At 29.6% G+C, this 21266-nt stretch overlaps 2 protein-coding genes across 2 annotated transcripts in view; one reads left to right on the top strand and one right to left on the bottom strand.

Annotated features, from left to right (window-relative positions):
• The first annotated feature begins 665 nt into the window (after window positions 1-665).
• The window catches only part of LOC143189849 (multiple inositol polyphosphate phosphatase 1), a 35331-nt gene continuing 14730 nt past the window's right edge, over window positions 666-21266 (top strand). The window contains exon 1 of the mRNA XM_076393884.1: window positions 666-846. The gene's annotated coding sequence lies outside the window, so the exon portion shown is untranslated. The remainder of the gene's footprint in view (window positions 847-21266) is intronic.
• Window positions 14008-20952, bottom strand: LOC143189946 (uncharacterized). The gene is made up of 3 exons (XM_076393994.1): window positions 20811-20952; window positions 14802-14930; window positions 14008-14329 (listed from the first exon to the last, which is right to left on the bottom strand). The coding sequence occupies exons 2-3, from the start codon at window positions 14928-14930 to the stop codon at window positions 14246-14248; spliced, it is 213 nt and encodes a 70-aa protein (XP_076250109.1). The 5' UTR covers window positions 20811-20952; the 3' UTR covers window positions 14008-14245.

Raw genomic sequence — 21266 nt, 5'->3', positions numbered from 1 at the left:
AATAATATTAATTAACATTAATATTAAACCCACCAAATTTAACAGTTAAGTTAGGTTGTTCAACAGTTATTTACATTTATAATTTAATAATTAATGAATAATTAAAATACATACAAACACCATATATTAGTACACCAGCATATTAGTATTAAATAAAATATAAAATATGCCAGAAAATTTTAATATATTTCAATTATATATATTAAACTTCAACTCATATATAATGGGAATAATGTTTAATAATCATGAAGTGGAAATACATCTTTATTTGTCGTTCAAATAATCATTACTAAACATACAAAACAAGTTTTTAAAAACTTCTATTAACGTATTTCTTTGTAAAATTTCGATGAAAACAATGCTTTTACTTAATTAGCTTATTATTTTACTATCATTAACGTTATCTCTCTAATTATTAAAAATATAATAGTGAAATAATCTTGTCCAGTCCAGTGGATTTTCTTAGATTGTTAGATCATATATCAATGATTTAGTATTATTGACTAAAGTTTGACATCGCCTAATTTTTATTACTGTTTTTTATCGAAACAATTGAATATTTTCTGTACAAAACAAGTGAACTGTGCGTTAATTCTATTTTATAACAAATGAAAAATCTGATTTACCATCTGCGAAAACTCTTCGATGGTCTCACACCGCCATCGTGGTGTAGAAAGAGAAAAACCGTGTAGCTGACCAGGAGGACCGCGGCTCTAGTCCCAGCAGTCACAGAAGTGCCTCAGGTCAACTTGATCCTCACTGTTTATATCCGACCGGTTTAAGCGACATTGAAACGTTCGAATTTTTTAAAAAGTTGTGTTTTCAGTTAAAGTACTCGAAACGCCGGTAAGTTTTCCACTAATATTTTACTGTTGTTTCAAGTTAGGATATGTATCTATGTAAAACTTTTTTTCTAAAATCCATCTATTGAATAGTTACAATAGTTCCATAGCTTTTAACCTAAAAAATATTTAATTGGAACATTATTACATAAAATATATCTGATTTTAAATGCAGATTTTATACTTAGTTATTTTATAACGTAAATATTATCAATTGAAGTAAAAATGAAAATATTTCAGGTTAATATATGGCTTATGATTGGAAAACAATTGTAGGACTTATATGCTTGATGGGTAACAATAAGAGCTTTATATATAAATTCTATTGTCGTATTATCGTATTGTCGAAAGAAATTTATAGAGAATGGTTCGATGCCCCTTATTTTTTTTCTTGCTTAATAATTTATAATTTAACATATAACAATTAATTACATGACTATATTTGTTTCAATTATTGTTATAACAACTGAAAATGCAGTTTATTATAAATATTTAATTTAAAAAAAGCATGCATCAATCAATCATCATCATGATACCTTTTTATTATGATCGTTTTCGAGTAATCTTAGTAATCGATTTTATTTCAATATTTTTAAGGACGTTTTGATGTTATTGAACGACCTTCATACATCCATTTGTTATGTATGTATGCTATGCCTACTTATATTTAAAATTCGTCATAAATAATATGTAAAACCATTAGTTTCGTATTATATAAAAGTCAACAAGAATTCTATATAAACTTTAAATAATATTTTATGTCAAATTTGAACAATAGTCCGTGGGATTATCTGTTATAATTAATATTATTGTGCTATTTATATTTTTATGATACAATGACTATTTATATATTACAAAGATCGATTACTAAAACTACCTTAACGAGTTTATTTTCACAGATTTGGTGAAGGCGTGCACGCAAATTTTAACTGAGTGCTGTTTACCGAGTTTATTAACAAACACAGTCATATTTTAATTTCACATGAAAACAGAATCTAAGGTATAAGATAATTGTCAATGATTATTCATATATTGTTATACAATCAAAATAAAAAATAGCCATTATCCTTGCTTAAATTACTAACATAACCAATACTAATACTAAAACATTAAATTATAATGAAGGCATAATATAACAGCTATTTGATTAGAGACAATATGTTTTGACGAACGTGGTAGCTTGGATCATAGTGGAAGTGCTACCATGTCCACTCATTTCCTTTTATTGTCATTTAGTAACTATGCTTTTTACTGATCGGTTTTTGTTACCATTATATATTTCTAGAATAGCTTCGTAATGCTATTAACGAGTTTCAAGGTTAAATTGATATACCAGTACAATGAATTCATTTTGAAGGATTCACAATAGGTGGCAAAATATAATTTGTGTCTTATCAAACACATCTCTAATTATATTTATGATTAGGTTTTATATTTTTGATACAAGTTTAAATAAATTATTTTTCTCAACCCTGTAGATAACGAAACCTAATTTTATTGTTTTAATGTAAAACAGTGTCTGATTTAAGGAGGATGACAATATTCCATCGATAATAACGTGTCAACGTTTTAGATATAAGTTTATTTAAAAAAAAGCATAATTTTCAACGATCATTCCGGAAAAACATGGTATAATATATATATATATATATATATATATATATATATATATATATATATATATATATATATATATAATTTAACATTATACAAATTCTGAATATGTAGATTAATTTATTATATTAAGTCAAAAAATCAATTAAGAGAAAATCTATTTACATTACTAATAGCTGTGAAATTCAATGAATCATCATGAATGTCATGATTCATCATCTATCTAATGACATATCTAGATAGATATAAAGGTGTCTCTGGTGGTCGTATTTATTTTAATAAAGAGGCACTAAAATTAATTAAATCAGTATAATTAACTCTATTAATTAAAGTTGCTCGAATTCCTTTATTTATTCACACTGTACTCATCTAAAAATAATATATAATACACTAAAGGTACTAATTTTCTAAAAAGCTTACATCAATTTATATTCATCAAAGTTTCAGACTAAAATGACTTTCCTTATGTTTATGTTTGCTTTTGTCTTTGTTGGGAATGGCTTAATACTCATAAATATCAGGATCTTCTTAATGTTCTATTTTAAAATAACCTTGTGGAGAACAGTAGCATCCAGTATTTAGCCAAAGAGGACTGGGCTGTGTGACCATATCTCACACATTGTACAGTTGATATTCCATATCCGTGTACTTGTTATCCTCGCAGTTTCTCCTAATTACATTTTTCCACACGTAGATAAAAGTTTTTTGTTGGGTTTGTTCCTTAGACCTGTTTGCTTCTCTCCTTTCTTATCTATAGTGTCTGAACATCGCATCTTATTGATCTTTTATTACACCTTCTTGTTTATATCCCTTAAGCTATATCAATTCTAAGCAACGTATATGGGATGGCCAAATTGGTTTTCCAAGGAGTTATAAATGAAGGACTTGATTCCAGATATTTTTGGGATGAGTGATGGTGTGACTTGGGTACAGTGGGCCTGAAAGTATTTATCCGTATATGTAGGCTTCCTGTAAAACTGGTACCCTGGCTGTTTTTCCGTCGAATTAAAATGTCGAGGATGGAATATAGCAATTAAGTTTAATTCGCCATTCGAGTTAAAAGTTTGTTAATATTTTGAGTAATACTGTATCATATATAAAATAGTAAAAGTAGATAAAATTTGATTAATACAGAGCTCCCGTCCAGGACTAAACGTTTATTCAAATATTGTTATAATAATTCTATATATTTGTCTAGAGAGCGATACTTACTTTCAAACAAAAATACACATTTTTTTCGTTATACCCGACAATTAAAAAAAGATCAGATCAGATCTGGATAGTTACATAAACTAAAGATTTGTGATTCAAGAATGCCGAGAAATTCTCGTTCTTAAATTATCGTCATTAAAAATTATGAGCAATTATGAAGAATATTTCTGTTCATTTGTTGCTTTGTCGTGTGTACCAATTCATATATCACGAAGTCACATAAGATATAGAACTCTTTTTTAATGTATCTAAAGAAGGAAATGAAATTGAATGGAAACTGATCGTTGCGCTATTTATTAAGAATATAAACCGCAGCTGAAATACACATGTTCTTGTTGACTGACTGCGACCATCTTTGGCGGAAATAGTGTTCAGATATAAGTTTTCAAAATTTTTTATGTCAAATAAAGAAGAATGTTCTTGGTTGCATCAGCTGGTTGTTATGCATTTATAAAAAATATAAGTTATATAATGTTATATGTTATTTTTAACATGTAGTAATTGGCGGTTAAGGAAATCCTTATTTTATCAGTTTTTTATGTTGTTTCTTAATGATGAACGTAAAAAGTAATTAGAATCTTTGCAAATTTGTATTATTTTTATGTAATATTCTTAGTTTCTTTATTTTATTACCCAAGTAAGTACACAAAAGACGAAATATACACGTATCATAATTTACTTTTAAGTTTTAATATTTTTCAGCACAGAGTAAGTTTTAACTATGATAACTGATTCAATTGCTTTGACGTTAATATGGTTCTATAGGTTTTTTATGTTTCCGCAAGTACTTTGTTGTATCTCATCACCAACCATAGTCGCACTTAAGTCTGCGCAATCTATTTCTTATATATATATCAGTACATAGTTTTATCTGTCGTTTTATCACGAAATCTGTCTAGATGTATTTTTTCGTGGGTCATTTAATTTCTTCGCTGACCTTTAGTACCCTTAAATATTTGTGGATATCCTAATTTTGAATTTCTAATATACTATGGAGCGTTAACAATGCTGCGAAAAACTGTGTTCGCATACGAAATTATTCTAGAGCCAATTATGGCTGGCAGGTAGTCTATTTTTGCATGTGAACTTCGTTAATTTTATTCACTATTTTTTAATTAACTCAATATTATTGATTGTCTTGATATTTGTGTAATCTATTTACATTTTTCTCAATATTGCTACTTGTACCTAATAATAATATCACTAGTATAAAGTAAATACAATAGTGGTCCAAGGACATTTCCTTGTCGTACGCTCGTATAGATGAGTTTCAATCTGAATAATAGTCACCATCTTATTCTGAAATGACGATTGAAACTATACGATTTGAGGATGTGGCTCATCTGGTTTGCTAAACTGTATTTAAAACCTTAGTACCATGCTTTACCAAAGGTTTAGACTTTTTTCAGTTACATCCGTAATTCGATATATCTGATCAATTGTCGAATTGATCTTTCACATCCATCCTGAACCCATTAGAGTCTGTGCGTGCAGTCCAGTTGTTTTTTTTTCAATATCAAGAAGTCTATTAGGCAGGTTTTATATTGTATATATGGGCAATACTATATATTGCACAACTGTATACTCTTTAGATTTTGTACGGATTTGCACAAATGTTGCTTGTATTTTGTATATATAGATCTAATTTATGTCAAGAATGATACCGCTGATCTTGATCCAATTTACCTTAATCCTAAGTTACATATTTAAAGTCGACACCAGTGAGTTATTTCTATAGGATGAAATGCCTATGTTTCTTTAGTGCCCTGTCCTCTTTAGTACTTTTACGTACAATTATAGAACATCTAATTTAACTATTGTGTCTGTTTACCTAATTTCCATCACCAAAATGTGTCATTCTGCAAGAATTTTTCTATATACCCCAGTGCTGATTAAAAGTAAAATGGTTACGGAAAATTTCAATTAAAATACTTAGCAATATATTTGCATCTTTTTCATCAACATTTTTCCATCTTTCTAGCAACATAGCAATATCAAATTCTCAGTATTTCGGAACAGTGTGCTAGCCAAGCCATGCAATAATCAAAAAGCGCTATGCCTGGTGAGTGCTGCAAAAGTTCCAATTCGAACTGTATTAGCTAGCGTTGAGAATTTTCAACTGAAATTAATTATCGACTGTTTTAGTAATAGACTACTTTTTACTATAGACTGTTAGCGGCGCTATTTTCCTAGACGCGGCCTTGACAAAAATATGCCGAATTTAGGCTTATATAGATTTATATATAATATATATAGTTTTATGATTTTTTGATAGTTTGCTTCTAAATAACAATATATTGTATATAAATAGAGCAGCATTTTGGAATGCTATTTTTCAAGATTGTTAGTGTAATAGGACAAAAAGATTCAAATTGTTAATGATAAATAGTAAAATACTTTTCACTGTTGTCATAGCAATAATATTAGTTTTGATTAAGTTTCTAGTTTCGAACTAACTAAGTAAAAAAATACAAGAAAATAACGATGGTCGCGACACTTTTTAGTTAAGATTTATTTTACCAGCAGGTAAGGTAGAGACATTTTTTTATAATCTATTTCTATTATTTTATAACTTATAACTAGAATGATGCATTCAGCTAAACGTTCTGTGCTTTGAGAATATTTTGAAAGAGAAGTGGAGGAACTTCTGCTACCTGCAAACCTCGATTTAAAGAATCGAATCTACAATGCAAAATTCAAGACACAACTACTGACGAAGAATATATTTTATCTGAAGACATTTGGATAAAAAAACTAGCTAGAATGTAATAAATAATTACACCAGGTGCTACAACAACATTACAAATTAAGCAGTAATTGGAAATGCTACTTATTGGGCGTTTAGAAAACACATTAGATTTTTGACATGCTCATAAAACGATATTACTTGATTTATATCAGTTACATTGAAAATATTCCGCTATACCTGCAACATCTATCCCCTCGGAATTTTTCAAAATCTGGCCAAATTATTAACAGTCAAAGAAATCTCATCACTGGAGAAAAGCTGAACACGTATATTATATTTTTAGATAGTGATTAAAAATATTTCCATTCAATAGTAAATAAATCATTTTTTTTTTAAATTCCTAATCAGTTATTGTGTGATTATTTTTAATTATGTCATTGATTAGTTTTTTCTGTGCTTAGGTATATGTTTAATTTTTATTTAGTATTTATGGTTATTGTACATCTTTAGTTTTTGTTTAAGTTCAATTGTATTGTCTATATTTATTATAGTATGCTATTTAAAAATAGCATTAATATATTAAAATACGATAAAATATTTGTGGGGTTATTATCCCATTCCTTTTTACAGATACAGATATATAAGTTATTCTAAAATTCAAATTAAATTCTTCCTTTAAAATTATGCTTGTTAATATTATTCAGTAATTACTTTTTTCCTTTTCTTTTTTAAAGTTAGTACGTGAAGGAATATATACATCTCCATCTCTCTTATACTACCGTTGGAAAATACAAGAACATCTAAAATTAACTGCTCGAAGCAATCAGCAATCTTCGGCTGACATCACGGAAAAAAAACAGTCGGAACGTGCATTTTACTGAAAACAGTAATTACTATTTTGCTATTTTACACTAGTAATAGCGAAACCTACACCATTTGGTTGCAACGTGATGACGTCTTTATCTTCAGTAACAGTTTCATTCTGTTTTAGCAGCTCGTAATACACTACACCTTGATGATCCCATCATGTGACCATACATTTTGTTCCTGGATTACCCCATAATTTTTGCGGTTTTTTTACCTGACTGGCAATGAAACTGCGATAACGAAAGCCACTTTCCCTCCTTTCATATTTTAGCAGAACATGCTCACACCTAGAAACAGTTGCAACAGGTAAGCATTTTTTACGAAAATGCCATTTTGAGCGTCCCATCATTAGCAAATAGACTGAATAACTCAATAACATAATAATAATGGAAAACTATCATTTTATGTACTGAAGTCGTCAAAATCATCGAATTCAACAGTCGACACTTCGAATTTTCACCATTAGATGACTTTGATCAAAATACATACAAGTACCTAACATTTATTATTTTGTTAAAAAACTAACCTCTTAAATTCGGTAAAGATTTCGTACGTTAGATTCGCAAATATATGTATATGACAAGTAGTACAGTTCTATTTGCAAATGCCAATAATGGCTGTTTTTTAATTGAAACCAATTCAGAGAACTTAAATACTAAATGGTGATTAACAATTCTCGATTGATTTCAATGAAATTTATTATACTGCCCAACACAAATAAATTACCCTTTTGTTATTAGCGGGGTGGTAATAAATAATAACAAATATATATAGTTTACTTATTTTTTTATTAAATAAAGAACATTATACAAGTAACTTAAATTTCTGTATATTAAATAAAATTGGCTAAAAAATTAAGAAACATTTTTTGTCATCTCTCAAAAGGTGCTGCACCTTTAACAGTGTTATTATTTTATTTTCTGTATGATATAGTACGCCATTGTATTCTGATGCATGTGGAGCTTTTTATTTAAGATGTAATACTACATTTCAATTTTCAATCATCAGGCCGTGTAGGCATATTTACTAGGTGCTTACATGAATTTTGATCAGCTATATCTATTAGCAAAAATGTGAAGTAAGAATGTTAACCACTGTTAAACCATTTATCCTAATATTTCTCTACATAAGCCCATTTAATTTTATTATTAAATTTAGTATTACTGAGTTATTAAATGTCGATGATTAGTCGATGTTCGAAAACAATTTATTGCAAGACTTTTTTACTAAAATTCAGCTGATATTCTCAAAAACTGTTCGAAAACCTGATGAACCAACTTTTTCCAGACATTTACATGGGACGAAAAAGTTCCAAAATGATGGAAAGTAGCTTCACAAATGAAAATACCGTTTGAAATCCTTTCAACATCGCGATTTTATTGATTTCCGGGCAAAAGAAAAAAGTTTCTGTGGTGTATTGTGGCTGCTCCTGAAAAGTGAATCTACAAAGATAATATCAAACGCAAAAATAATGGGTTAGTCCAGGAGACCCATTCACATTAACATCGAGGCGAAATATTTATGGATATGTATATATCAAGTCTTGCTGTGAACGTGATGGGATCAGCAATGTGCTTTTTATGAAATTACTAAAACCGAAAGAAATTGTTACTGCAGAGGTATGTCGATGCCAATTAAACAAATTTAACAACCTATTGTTACGAATAGATCTGAAATAACGAGTAACAGACGCAGTTTTCCTACTGTAAGACTCGCCACTATGTTCTAAACATAGTGAAGGGTCACACTGTTACAGCTCGAATAAGAAATACTGCAATTTAACAGGTCAACTAAAAAGTCCCCGGTCTACCATAGTAAAACACATTTTGTTGGCAATTTTTTTTTGTTCAAGGGTGATACACTGATTATAGCGACCAAAATAGGCCTTAGTATCGACGATTACCACTTCATCCGACGAACATTTCTCCCAGCGAGTATTTTTTTGAGATCTGAGAACAGGAAATAGTCGCTGGGGGGCAAATCTGGAGAATACCGTGGATGAGGAAGCAATTTGAAGCCATCGTTTTCACTGACTTGTGATACGCTACATTGTCTTGGTGAAGCAGCACTTTATTTTTCTTCAAATGCGGTCGTTTTTTGGCGATTTCGTCCTTGAAATGATCCATTAACGCCATGTAATACTCGCTGTTATTGGTCCTTCCCTTTTCAAGGTAATCAAAGAAAATTATTTTATGCGCATCCCAAAATACAGACTATTGCGTTTTCCCACGCTTTGGAGTGGGTTAATCGTGTGCAGTCCACTCTAATAACTGTCGATAGGACTTCGGAGTAAAATGATGGATCCATTGTCACATATCGACGCAAAAACTCGTTACGTTGGTTTATTACGCTTGGTCTTCTGCAAACACTGCTCCGAATCATCAACTCGTCGTTGTTTTTGATCAAAAGTGAGCTCGCGCGGCACCCACTTTGCACAGAGCTTTCTCATATCCAAATATTTGTGAATTATATGATGTACACGTTCAGTTGATATCTTTAAAGTGTCTGCTATTTTAGTCAATTTCAATTTACAGTTATTCAAAATCATTTTCTGGATTTTTTTAATGTTTTCATCGGTAACAACCTCTTTTGGGCGTCCACTGCGTTCACCGTCTTCGTTGCTCATTTCACCACATCTAAACTTAGCATACCAATCCTTGATGGTTGATTTTCCTGGCACAGTGTCCGGAAATTCGGCTTCAGGCCAAGTTTTTGCTTCAACTGTATTTTTTCCCTTCAAAAAGCAATATTTTATCAACACGCGAAATTTCTTCTTATCCGTTTTTTTTTCACAATAACAAAAGTTGCTTCACTATAATTCTATCTTCCCTATAATTCACAAATTAATGATCCGACAGCTGTCCTATTTATACACGCGTTTTTTGAGGGTTAGGGCTAACTAAAAAACATATGGATTTAATTTTAGTAGCGCCATCTATGTGTTAGGTCGTGGACTTAAATTAAATATATTCCTTTTTAAACAAAGTTAACTATCACATGAAGAGAAAACTATTGTGCTATTTGATAGTCTTCGTTCATATATTGATTAACAACTTTTTCATTGCTTTTCAACATTGCTATGCTCTTTAGTGTGTTTTTTTTATCAGGATTTGATTTGAAAACATGAGCAAAAATAACTGTAGTAAAAATAGTGGTTTTATTTTTATTTAGATCTATGCCTAACAGTGATTTTCTTTGAAATCGAGTGATATAAACAATGAAATAAAAAATATAATATTTACGCAAATTGACGGGCAACTTTAAGAAAATTAATAGAGCAAATAATATTATTTTTATTCTGGTTATAGAATGCGTATCTAAACTAGGTTACTGAAACGATGTTAAATCTGTGTTTTTTAACCAAACCACAAGTATTTGCGCTGACATTGTTATATCATCGATCACAAATTCTTTTAATGTTTATTTATCGTGGTGATGTAAACAGTACTACCATAAAATAATTCGTAACGACAAGTGTAAACATATTTGGTTAATAAGTGGGTAGAGCGGGAAGTGGAAACGACACATTCCTCATGACCATTGAAGATATTATTATAGTATCGCCTGACTATTATTAGTATGAATTTCAACAGAATTCAATTGTAGGTTAGGCGCTGAAGCGTCGAACATTAATTACTAATTTTTAATTTTGAGTATCAGAAATAAAGCTGACATAATCTTTTTTCAGATTGCTAATAACAATTTAAAGGTATATTTTCATAATAATGGTTAATAAAAATAAATGTTATTAATTATTTCCCAACAAATATTTTTACAACAGGAAAATTATGTATTAATATAAATCCTTTTTGTTCACGAAGCAAATTATATTTTTTATAGAAAAAATAAATATTTTTTGTGCATAATTATTCTATCTAACAGATTAACAGGTAAATTGAAAAGTCCCCGGCTTGACATATAGATAGTGCTACTTAAGAATTAAATCCATATGTTTTTTAGTTAGCGCTAATCCTCAAAAAATGTTTGTATAAATTTGACAGCTGTCGGATCATTAGTTTGTGAATTTTAAGTGAAGCAACTTTTGTTATTGTGAAAAAAATGGAGAAAAAGGAATTTCGCGTATTGATAAAACATTGCTTTTTGAAGAGAAAAAATACAGTTGAAGCAAAAACTTCGTTTGATGCTAAGTTTACGGATACTGCCCCAGGAAAATCAACCATCAAGGATTGGTATGCTAAGTTTAGACGTGGTGAAATGAGCACCGAAGACGGTGAACGCAGTGGACGCCCAAAAGAGCTTGTTACCGGAGAAAACATTTAAAAAATCCACAAAATGATTTTGAATGACCGTAAATTGAAATTGAATGAAATAGCAGACACTCTAAAGATATCAACTGAACGTGTACATCATCACACACATTCTTCACCAAAGTCGGTGCCGTGCGAGCTCACTTTTGACCAAAAACAACGACGAGTTGATGATTCGGAGCAGTGTTTGAAGATGATCAAGCGTAATAAACCCGAGTTTTGCGTCGATATGTGACAATGGATGAAGCATAGCTCCATCATTTCACTCCGAAGTCCAATCAACAAACATCCGAGTGGACAGCATACGATGAACCCGCTCCAAAGCGTGGGAAAACGCAACAGTCGGCTGGCAAAGTTATGTCGTTTGTATTTTGGTATGCGCATAGAATAATTTTCATTGACTACCTTGAAAAAGGAAGGACCATCAACAGCTACTGTTATATAATGTTATTGGACGATTTGAAAGACGAAATCCAGCCCATGAATTGGGCTTCGAATTGCTTCCTCATACACCGATTAACAAAATTGGAGAATAACAAGAATCGTCTGTTTTCTGTGCTTACAAGATATTTACTAATACTAATATTTATATACTAATACATTCTTGATCGCATTCAAATGTATACTGGTTCCATTATTACTGAAGCTGATGCTAATTATTCAAACAGACTATTGTCTCTTGAAAATTTGGTAATATTTATATGAAAGTTGATATATTATTTTTTTAAATGTTTATTACTACTTTTCATTTGTACTTTCACCAATTCCTAAGCGGTGTGAGTGCGAGATAAATACATCAGTGTAAGCTAACAACTCTAACATTTTGTTATCGACATGAGAAGCAATCTATATCTAGACAACACAGTTCAAAATTGTAGGATTTGACGCAAAACAACTGCATCTTGTAAATAAATATATTCCTAGAATAGAAATATAAAATGGAACATATTGTGTTATGTTTCGATATTGATATATGCGATATATAGTCCTTCCAATATAACAGGCACTGCACGTCATAGATGACGTCGTATATATTGTCAAATGCAGCTTGTAAAAATGTAAAATTTGTTTTAAATTTGAAGCGGATTCTTCCTTCTTATTTTACATAACTTTAAAACATTTATATTAAAAAGACACAGAATCGGTACTGTCTGATGCTTCGAAACATGTAACTCAACCAGTCTATCGATTTATGCTGGTATTGGTCGACTTTGTTGTTAAATGTCTACAAAAGTCTTCAAAACATTAATAATTATAATTAGAGATTATAAACAGGCAAACGTCATAACGTTTGATCACGTAACTGGTTGTTTGGATAGACTATATCATTCAGGTTGATCATACTTGATTTTATCATCTTAACAAGAGATCCACATCAAAAAATTGTTCATTATTACTGAATAATGTAGAATCTGAGTTTCTGCAACATTTTCAAATTTAGGTCAAATCATAGATGTCGAAATTTTAAGTCAATAGATGAAGAACTTACATTTTTGTTTATATAGATTATTACTTTCATTTATTCGGATTCGCTGTTGTCAGCATTCCTGTTTCTTATTAGCATATTCATTCTTGATTGGAATTACTTTTGAAAATAACATATATATTACACGGCATACTATAAATATTATATTATATACTTGTCAAAGATTGTACACACAAATTGGCTGCAAGAATAATTGACATCGAAAAGAGCAAGGTTTTCCACGATTTGTTTGAACTTCTCTTATATTCATTTCCTGTGTAATCCTCTAGATTATTCGATTATAAATAAAAGATCAGTAGCTATTGCTGGATAAAATCAATTGTGTATAATGTTATAGTTACCACCCACGCTGTTTTCTAAAATTTGAACAACACAGTAGTGTGGGAATTGCAGGCATTTTAGAAGAAAATCGGTTACTGGCTATAACACAAAAATATTAATCTATTATCTCATCGTATAATTATTATTATTATTATTATTTGTATTACCGTCAGAATATCTAGACAAGCTGTAAATGGAAGGATGAAAATGTAAAACGGCGAACATACCGTTGCTAACGTGAATGATACGAATATTAATATGCAAAGCCATGCTAGTGACTTGATAATGAAACACATGTTTAATCTACTGTAATTTTGCAGAAAATCATCACTGATAATAAATTATACGATATATTCGTTACAACTGTCAAGTTGTTAATCTAAAAGCAATATTTGTCATAGGAAAACAATATCATAGAGTATATTTGGTTGCCTGATACAATAAGTCAAAAATATATTTTACTGCCAAAAGTAAATTTAAAATACTAAATAATTACATATTTATAACTCTAAATCCTGATTAGTCGTCAGATGCAATTCAGAGTGCAATAAAATAAAAAAAAATTTTAAACGATTATAAATATTTGTGGACCTGTATATTTAGTTGCCTAAACAAAATCCAATTTTTTAATAACAAACTACGATATTAATTAAAAGAAAGTTTAATTACGCTTTGTACATTCTTTGTTGCTTAATTAAATTAACATTATTATCATTTTAATTTTTATTATTTCAAAATTGAAACAATAGTAAAATATTTACACTAACAACTGTCATTTAAAATAAGTGCTAATATCTTACAAATATTTCTCTTTATTCTATTATTATCATTCTTTTATATGTTAAATGAATGTGTTAAAACTTTATAACTATAAAAACAATATTAATTTCTAATTCATGTATAAAGGATCACATTAGATTTATGAGAAAATTTGTATTAACGACTTTTATGGAATGGGTTCTCCTGACAGCATTTTCTTTGCACAGTATTGTGGGAATTGTACTCCAGACAATAGAACATCTGCTAAGCCCTGGCGACAAAAAAAAGATTATATTTCTAACAAATTAATGCTTATAAACTATTTGGTGATCATCTTTATCTAACATTAGGTGTACAAGTTAGCTTTGATGCTTTATTTAGTCAAATTGGTATAATGTGTTTTGTATTGTATTTTCTATGTCGCTAATTAAGTAGCATACTAATTTTGTTTTAAAAAATCGTTGGTTTTCTGGAGTATTATCAAATTTTCGATTTCATATGAAATTAAACGATAGGGACGGTTTTCACCATTCCGCTAGGTTTTCGATTTTTCATTACAAGTAAAGTGATAATAGAATATATGATGCCGATCCAAGATCATTAATGTTTGAAGGTTATGTTGTTGCCAGATGTCTACTGTTGCTATATCAGAGTACGATCAGAAAGTTTTACGTTCATTGGTGGAGTCTTATTTTATTGGATGCAAATGATTTATTTGTACACCTAATATAATATTAACTTACAGTTAACGGTGGTATACACGCTGATAAGCAATATACGATGATATATAATGTCGCACAGATATAGGCAATGAAAAATGACAGGAATATTAGAATCAACAGCCATATTATTGAAAATACTACGTTTGCCATCTGAAAAAGAAAAATTAATAAATTAGCAGAGAATTATTGTTAGACAACGTAACATAAGCAATAAATATATTATAACATTTATAATAATAATAGTTAAAAATTGTGAACAATTTTACACCCAAGTTTATTGACTTATTTTATAAATAATAATATTTAAAATTAGATGTTCGTTTAGAATTAATGATATGTGGTACTACTAACGGCAGTCATGGGTTGGTTAATATTTGTTTATAATAATATCCCATTAAAGTTTACTTAAGTTAATTAAAGAACACTTTTTTTATGATATTATTATAAATAGCGTCGTTACATATATATCGCTGACCATAAAATATGCAAGCCCCTAATATTAAATGCAAGTATTATATGGAACTATTGAATGTAGTATAAAAAATAGCTTAAGTGTAGAAAAATGTTCTGTTTCACCAAAATATAAGACGAAGAATACAATTCCAAGCGCCACCTCCAATTCCTCCAATTTTGGAGAGGCCTATTTTGAAGCACAAATCGTATTTCAAAAATGGTATCGAAAAGTTGGAGGGTCGCTATAATCAGTGTATCACCATTGAAGCGAATAATCTTGAATAAAAAAAACTAATTTGATTAATCAGTAAGGTGTGGTGCTTTACGAGCTGCTAAAACCAAATGAATTTATTATCGTAGATGTCTACTGACGTCAATGAATTAAATTGGATGATGTATTGTTACAAAAAGGCCAGCAATAACATATACAAGATCATCCTCTTGAATGACAACGCTCGGCCACGCGTTGCAAAACTTGTCAGGATACGCCGTTGCAGCTTAAATGATAAATCACCGCCTACGCGCTCAGCGTACTCACCAGACATAGCGCCTGTTGATTGACACTTGCTTCAATGCATGCAGCATGGCTTGGTTAGCAAACAGATTCGAAATATTGTCAAACGAACATGGTTCTTTCGACACGGTATAGCCATGTTGCGTGTGTCAGAAAGATGAGAAAAAATTGATGAAAGATATTTTGCATAGAGATATTTAGATTTTGAATTTGAAACTAATAAGTTTTTGAATGATCGGAATACGAGGCAGTACCTCTAATATTTATTTTATATATATTATATATATCATATTTTGTATATTTATACTTAAAAATACTTAATATTGGAATTTTTGGTTATTGTCGATGAATTCTAGTAGGTGATGTCCACTCTCTGACGATCTTCTTGATTCATATGTGTTGTAGTGGATTCATATATCACTTATATGTATTCACTCATATACCGACATAAAAAATATATTTTTATTTCTCTTGAACAATTCTATGCAACGCTCTATATCGTTAATCGATGTAAGCAATTTACTTACCCTAACTTTTTTAGTAAAATTATACTATAAATTAGTAAAATACACTAATTTTTAATATTTTTAGGTCTCAGCTGTCTTTGGCTCTCTATCTTTTTATGTTATGTTACTATCACTGTTCTCATAACAATGGTCGATTTTGGGAGATGAAAGGATTCAGTACCATGATTTATATATTATATTTTTATCGGTATTTTGTATCAGAATTTTCATAATACTTATAAAGCTAGATGTCGAAAAAATATCGATATTTTTTCAATAAATATCCTAATTTTTCGCCGCATATTTTGGGCCGATAATTTTCGAATAAGTATCGATAGTTATAAATGAGAGTATCGAACTTTTAGTGACAATCGATTAGTGGTTTTCGAATGAGGGTATCGAACTTTTCTTTTAGAGATTCTCCCCCCAGAGCCATTAAGTGAAGTTATATACGTGTCGAACTTTTATTTTGAAATTTCTCGCCCCGGACATTAAGTGAATTTTTCGTGCTTCGGTATTACCATTTTTGTTCGCCTTATGTAACGATATTTTTCTCCGCAGCCGATATCCCTATATCAAACTACTGTTTGGCTACCACAGTATTTCCCCCATATAAAAACATTATCTATCTTCTGTAACTTCTAAAATATTGATATCACATGAAACTGAAATATCCTTAAATTAACAAATCATATTTAAAAGATCCAACTGAAATTATTGGTAAAATTAAGAAAAGTAATATACTTGAATAACAAAATTATTTTATAAGTAAAATCTTATTACTAAAAATACTGTGAACTATAAAAATAAATGTTTTTATAGTGAAGAAAAACACATAATCTACCTCTAAACTATTTTCGATTTTATGAAGAAATGAAATAAATATTGTGTTGAGCTAATACTTTTTTCAATCTAATATTCGATTATTTATACCAAAATAAACTTTGGTTACGACAATATAAGATACACTACTCGCCAAGCAATCAAAACTTTTTCTGGAGCCGGCTTGGTGGCGCAGTGGTAAAGGCGATGGGACGGTACTCCTACTGTCACGATAGCCGCGGGTTCGAATCCTGATGGGGCATTATGTTTGTGATCGTTTAATATTTGTTAATGTTCTAGGCAAGAACAATGCTGAGGACCGTGGTTCGGAGCCCACGTTAAACTTTAGGCCCAGTCCAGATAAACCCATAGTTGGTAAAAGGAGACTTTAAAATATATATATATATATATATATATATATATATATATATATATATATATATATATATATATATATAAACTTTTTCGGACTTGTTTATTAGCAGTTGTTAAAAGTTATTCGACTCTTTTTAATGATATATTAATGTATTAATCTAACGATTTACCAGCAATTAAGAAAAAATAAACATCAACATTTTGATGAAATACAAACAAGAAACGATGAACCTGTTAAACGACCCATTTAATTTTATTTATTTTCCGTAAATAATCACTTATCAAAATTTTCTTATACATTTTCAGAGAAAATAAAGATAACTCGCCTTATATAAATATTTAAGTAATCGATATTTTTTAGCTATTATAAAGTAATTCTTATAATATTTCGTTTAATCTCTGGTCTCCAAATATTTATTTAGCTGAACATAAAAAGCTGTTGAAAAAATATATCAATAATTTAAACTAAGAGTGTATACAAATTAGAACTTTGTTCTAAAAATCAAACACAAATATATATATTGAAAACTGAATATTATTTTGATTGAACTGATCTTCAACCTGTCATTGTAAGAAACATATTAAATAAAAATTAATTTTTAAAGTTGACATAATTTATATTAATCGATTTACTCCTTATTTTTTGCTGAATATATTATATATAAAAAAGTATTACCTAATTCGTACGGTTTCGATTTTTGAAGCTATTGACTTTTTAGATAAGATAACGCATTTACTTGTTTACCGTAAATTATATTTAACTACGGAAACAACGTATACCGATTTTGGAATTTCCTTTAAATTACTGTGTATTGGAAAAACGCTCTCGAAAAAAAGTTCTAAATTTATCAAAGGTTAGCTCTATACCATGTTATTCATATTTTATAAGAAAAAAAATATAAGACTGAATTAGTATGACACTAAACTTGAAATGTTTTTGATTTGAACAAGATTTGGTTCAAATTAAGAAGTTAAAATAAAAAAAAAGATTATTTGTACGTCCAGAGTTATTGTTTAATAAAAATTAATAAAATCTTTATTAATGAATCAGCTAATACTTAGCCAAAAAATATTTTTTGCCACTAGACTACATTAGACTTTAAAAATTTGGTGCCAGGTTCAATCAAAATATTCTCCATGTTTTTTTCATCATTCCGGCAGCATAACGAGATCATGTCAATAGATGTCAGTTTTGATACTATGCATTTATCTACCTTTATCCCCCTTCAACACTTCAACCTATTGGAACTTTATATCAGCCGTCCTTCAATCGGCGAGTTAAAATACTATTGCTAACTTTTATTGCGGTCTCTCATTCAAAATTCAGTTGGTGTTGATAGATCTCAGCAGTGATTGTTTCGTTTGTTTTAAGTGGCTCGAAATAGATAACACATCCTTTTGGTTCTTAATGATCCAGTGGTAGGCAGTGGTGGGATCATCATTATAGTTGTCATTTTTCTTCCATTTGCTATTTTGTGAAAAAATACGAGTATTTTTTAAATGTTAATTCGTGAAGTTTAAACTAGTTCGCAACCTCATAAGGGGTTTGTATGTTTATGTTCAACAAAGCTTGTAATTTGATATTTTCTTAATTCTTTCACTTGTTTAGCGCTCATTTCTAAAGCTTCACCAAACAATGCTGTATCGATCTGAACCAAGTGGTAACCAGAAGGCGCTATATCTGGGGGGTAGACTGGGTGCGACAGAACTTTCTATTCAAGCTGTTAGGTCCTTTTACAACAATACGTTATTCAATTCATTGAATTAATGCTGGTAAATATTACCAGTATGGTATTATTAAGCAACACCAGATTTATGTGTATTTTTAGTAGTTCGTACCTTGCTACGTCATTAATATTTCGCTTCCATGTCGATATGGATGGTGCTCCTGGACAAACCTGTGAAGTTTTGCTGTTCATATTGTTGTAGTAGATCCACTTTTTATCAATCATAATACAGCACAGAAAACTCTTTCTCTTTTGCCTGACAAGCAATAAAATCGCGATGTTGAAACGGTTCTAAACTACATTTTCAGTTAATTTGTGTGGTAATCATTTTATCTCCTTTTGTATACTTTATTTCACATATAAACATCTAGAATTAGTTAATACATTAACCTCTTAGATGTCTGAATGTTCTATGACAGTTTTTACCAAATAAGTCCAGTAATTCATTGTCTTGGAATTTTTTGGTCCTCTAGGCCTTTCTTTGTCACAACACCAAAATCATCACTTTTATGACGTTGAGACCAATTTGGATATAACGGGAAAGTATCACTATATGTTTCTAAATGCAGCAGATTTCTTCGAAACAAAAATCAACAACAAAAATAATTAATGATGAAAACATAATTTGAAGCGTCCCATTATTCGCATCTCTATACACTGAATAACTCAATAATGCTAAAAGGAAAAATGTTATTTTACGAAAATGTCAAAACCATCTAGTTTCCATCGAGTTATTTACACTGATCTTTCACTTTTACACATTTTCACAAATAGATATCGCTGATCAAAATATATGTTAGCGCTTAATAAAGACGTACAGTAAGGAATGTTAAAAATACTATTTTGAGCGTTATAATTTTAGTAGTTGTTACATCTAATGAAATGCTAACATTGACGAATAATAATAAATTCTTGGTACATTTAAAGTTTATCGAATAATTATATTAAACATTGAATAAGAACAGACCAAGTAAATTGATCCCGCGCCAGTCGCTATAAATGTATGTTAAATAAGAAATAGAACGAGGGAATTAGGAATAGTGTCCCACCCACGATCTATACAAAAATAACATTTTTTTCTACAATGTATATATATATATATATATATATATATATATATATATATATATTTCTATGACCAAACTATATTTAAAATCTTTTAAAAAATTCAAAAAACTTAATATGTGGCAATTCTAATCATATCTACTAGTATTTAGTTTTTAGTTCTGTAACATTCCGAACATGTAAATTACCTTAATTTTAGTATTGCCTGTATGTCTATTAAAACGTTAAATTAATCTAAATAATCACTATTATAAATAACAACTGCACTAATTTTTCACTTAACCCACCATAAACACTTTTGCGCCAGCTATAAATAAAAGTTACACATTTAATAACAATCAAATATTAATGATAAAATTTGTAGATAATCAATAAATAATGGAGGGGAATTTAGAAACGATTATATCGTTGATAATATAATTAATTATCGTTTACAGTGGTTTATACTTTCACACCTTATACAAAATTAGTGCATTATTAACAATTTAGTTATTTACATTATTTCCTGTTGCCTTTTAAAAAGTAACTTGAATTATGAATGACAGAAACCAATTCATTTTTGACTTACCGCGAAAAATACACTTTTAAATTGAAAAAAGGATAATAACTGAAAATAACGTCAAGCCTATGACTAATTGACGTGGTACTATAATCCTGTATGCAGGGTACTGACGATGTGCTACGTTGCCGATAGATGCGAGTGAATAGGACTGAACGACAACATTTTGTTTACCGTAAGAAAATCAGAGAATCGTCTACGTTTACACGCACTAAACGTGTGTTGAAACAGAGCACTACACGTACAATCGGTATTAACTGAGTAACATAACTAATGGGAAAACACAATATTCTATTATGTTGTCATATTTAAACAGAAAATATTTAAGCATTAGTAACGATTGCTTGGAATTAAAAGTATACTATAACGAATATTTATTATAATTTAATCACCATATCATTCAATATATTTTAATAAGTTAGCTTACAATATGTTACTAAAGTTACTAAAACTCAAAAATTCAGA

The sequence above is a fragment of the Rhynchophorus ferrugineus genome, unplaced genomic scaffold (assembly GCF_030347505.1).
Source record: "Rhynchophorus ferrugineus isolate W39M unplaced genomic scaffold, kcgeb_rfMv2 rfM1, whole genome shotgun sequence".
NCBI lineage: Eukaryota > Metazoa > Arthropoda > Insecta > Coleoptera > Curculionidae > Rhynchophorus > Rhynchophorus ferrugineus.
This window is presented reverse-complemented; position numbering and strand designations above follow the sequence as displayed.

What these genes read in the sequence shown, in the direction of transcription:
- LOC143189946 (XM_076393994.1), bottom strand. Translation starts at nt 14,930, where the DNA reads ATGGCAAACGTAGTATTTTCAATAATATGGCTGTTGATTCTAATATTC. An exon ending in CGTGTATACCACCGTTAACT is followed by an intron (nt 14,330 to 14,801) that starts GTAAGTTAATAT and finishes TTTTGTCGCCAG; the next exon opens with GGCTTAGCAGATGTTCTATT.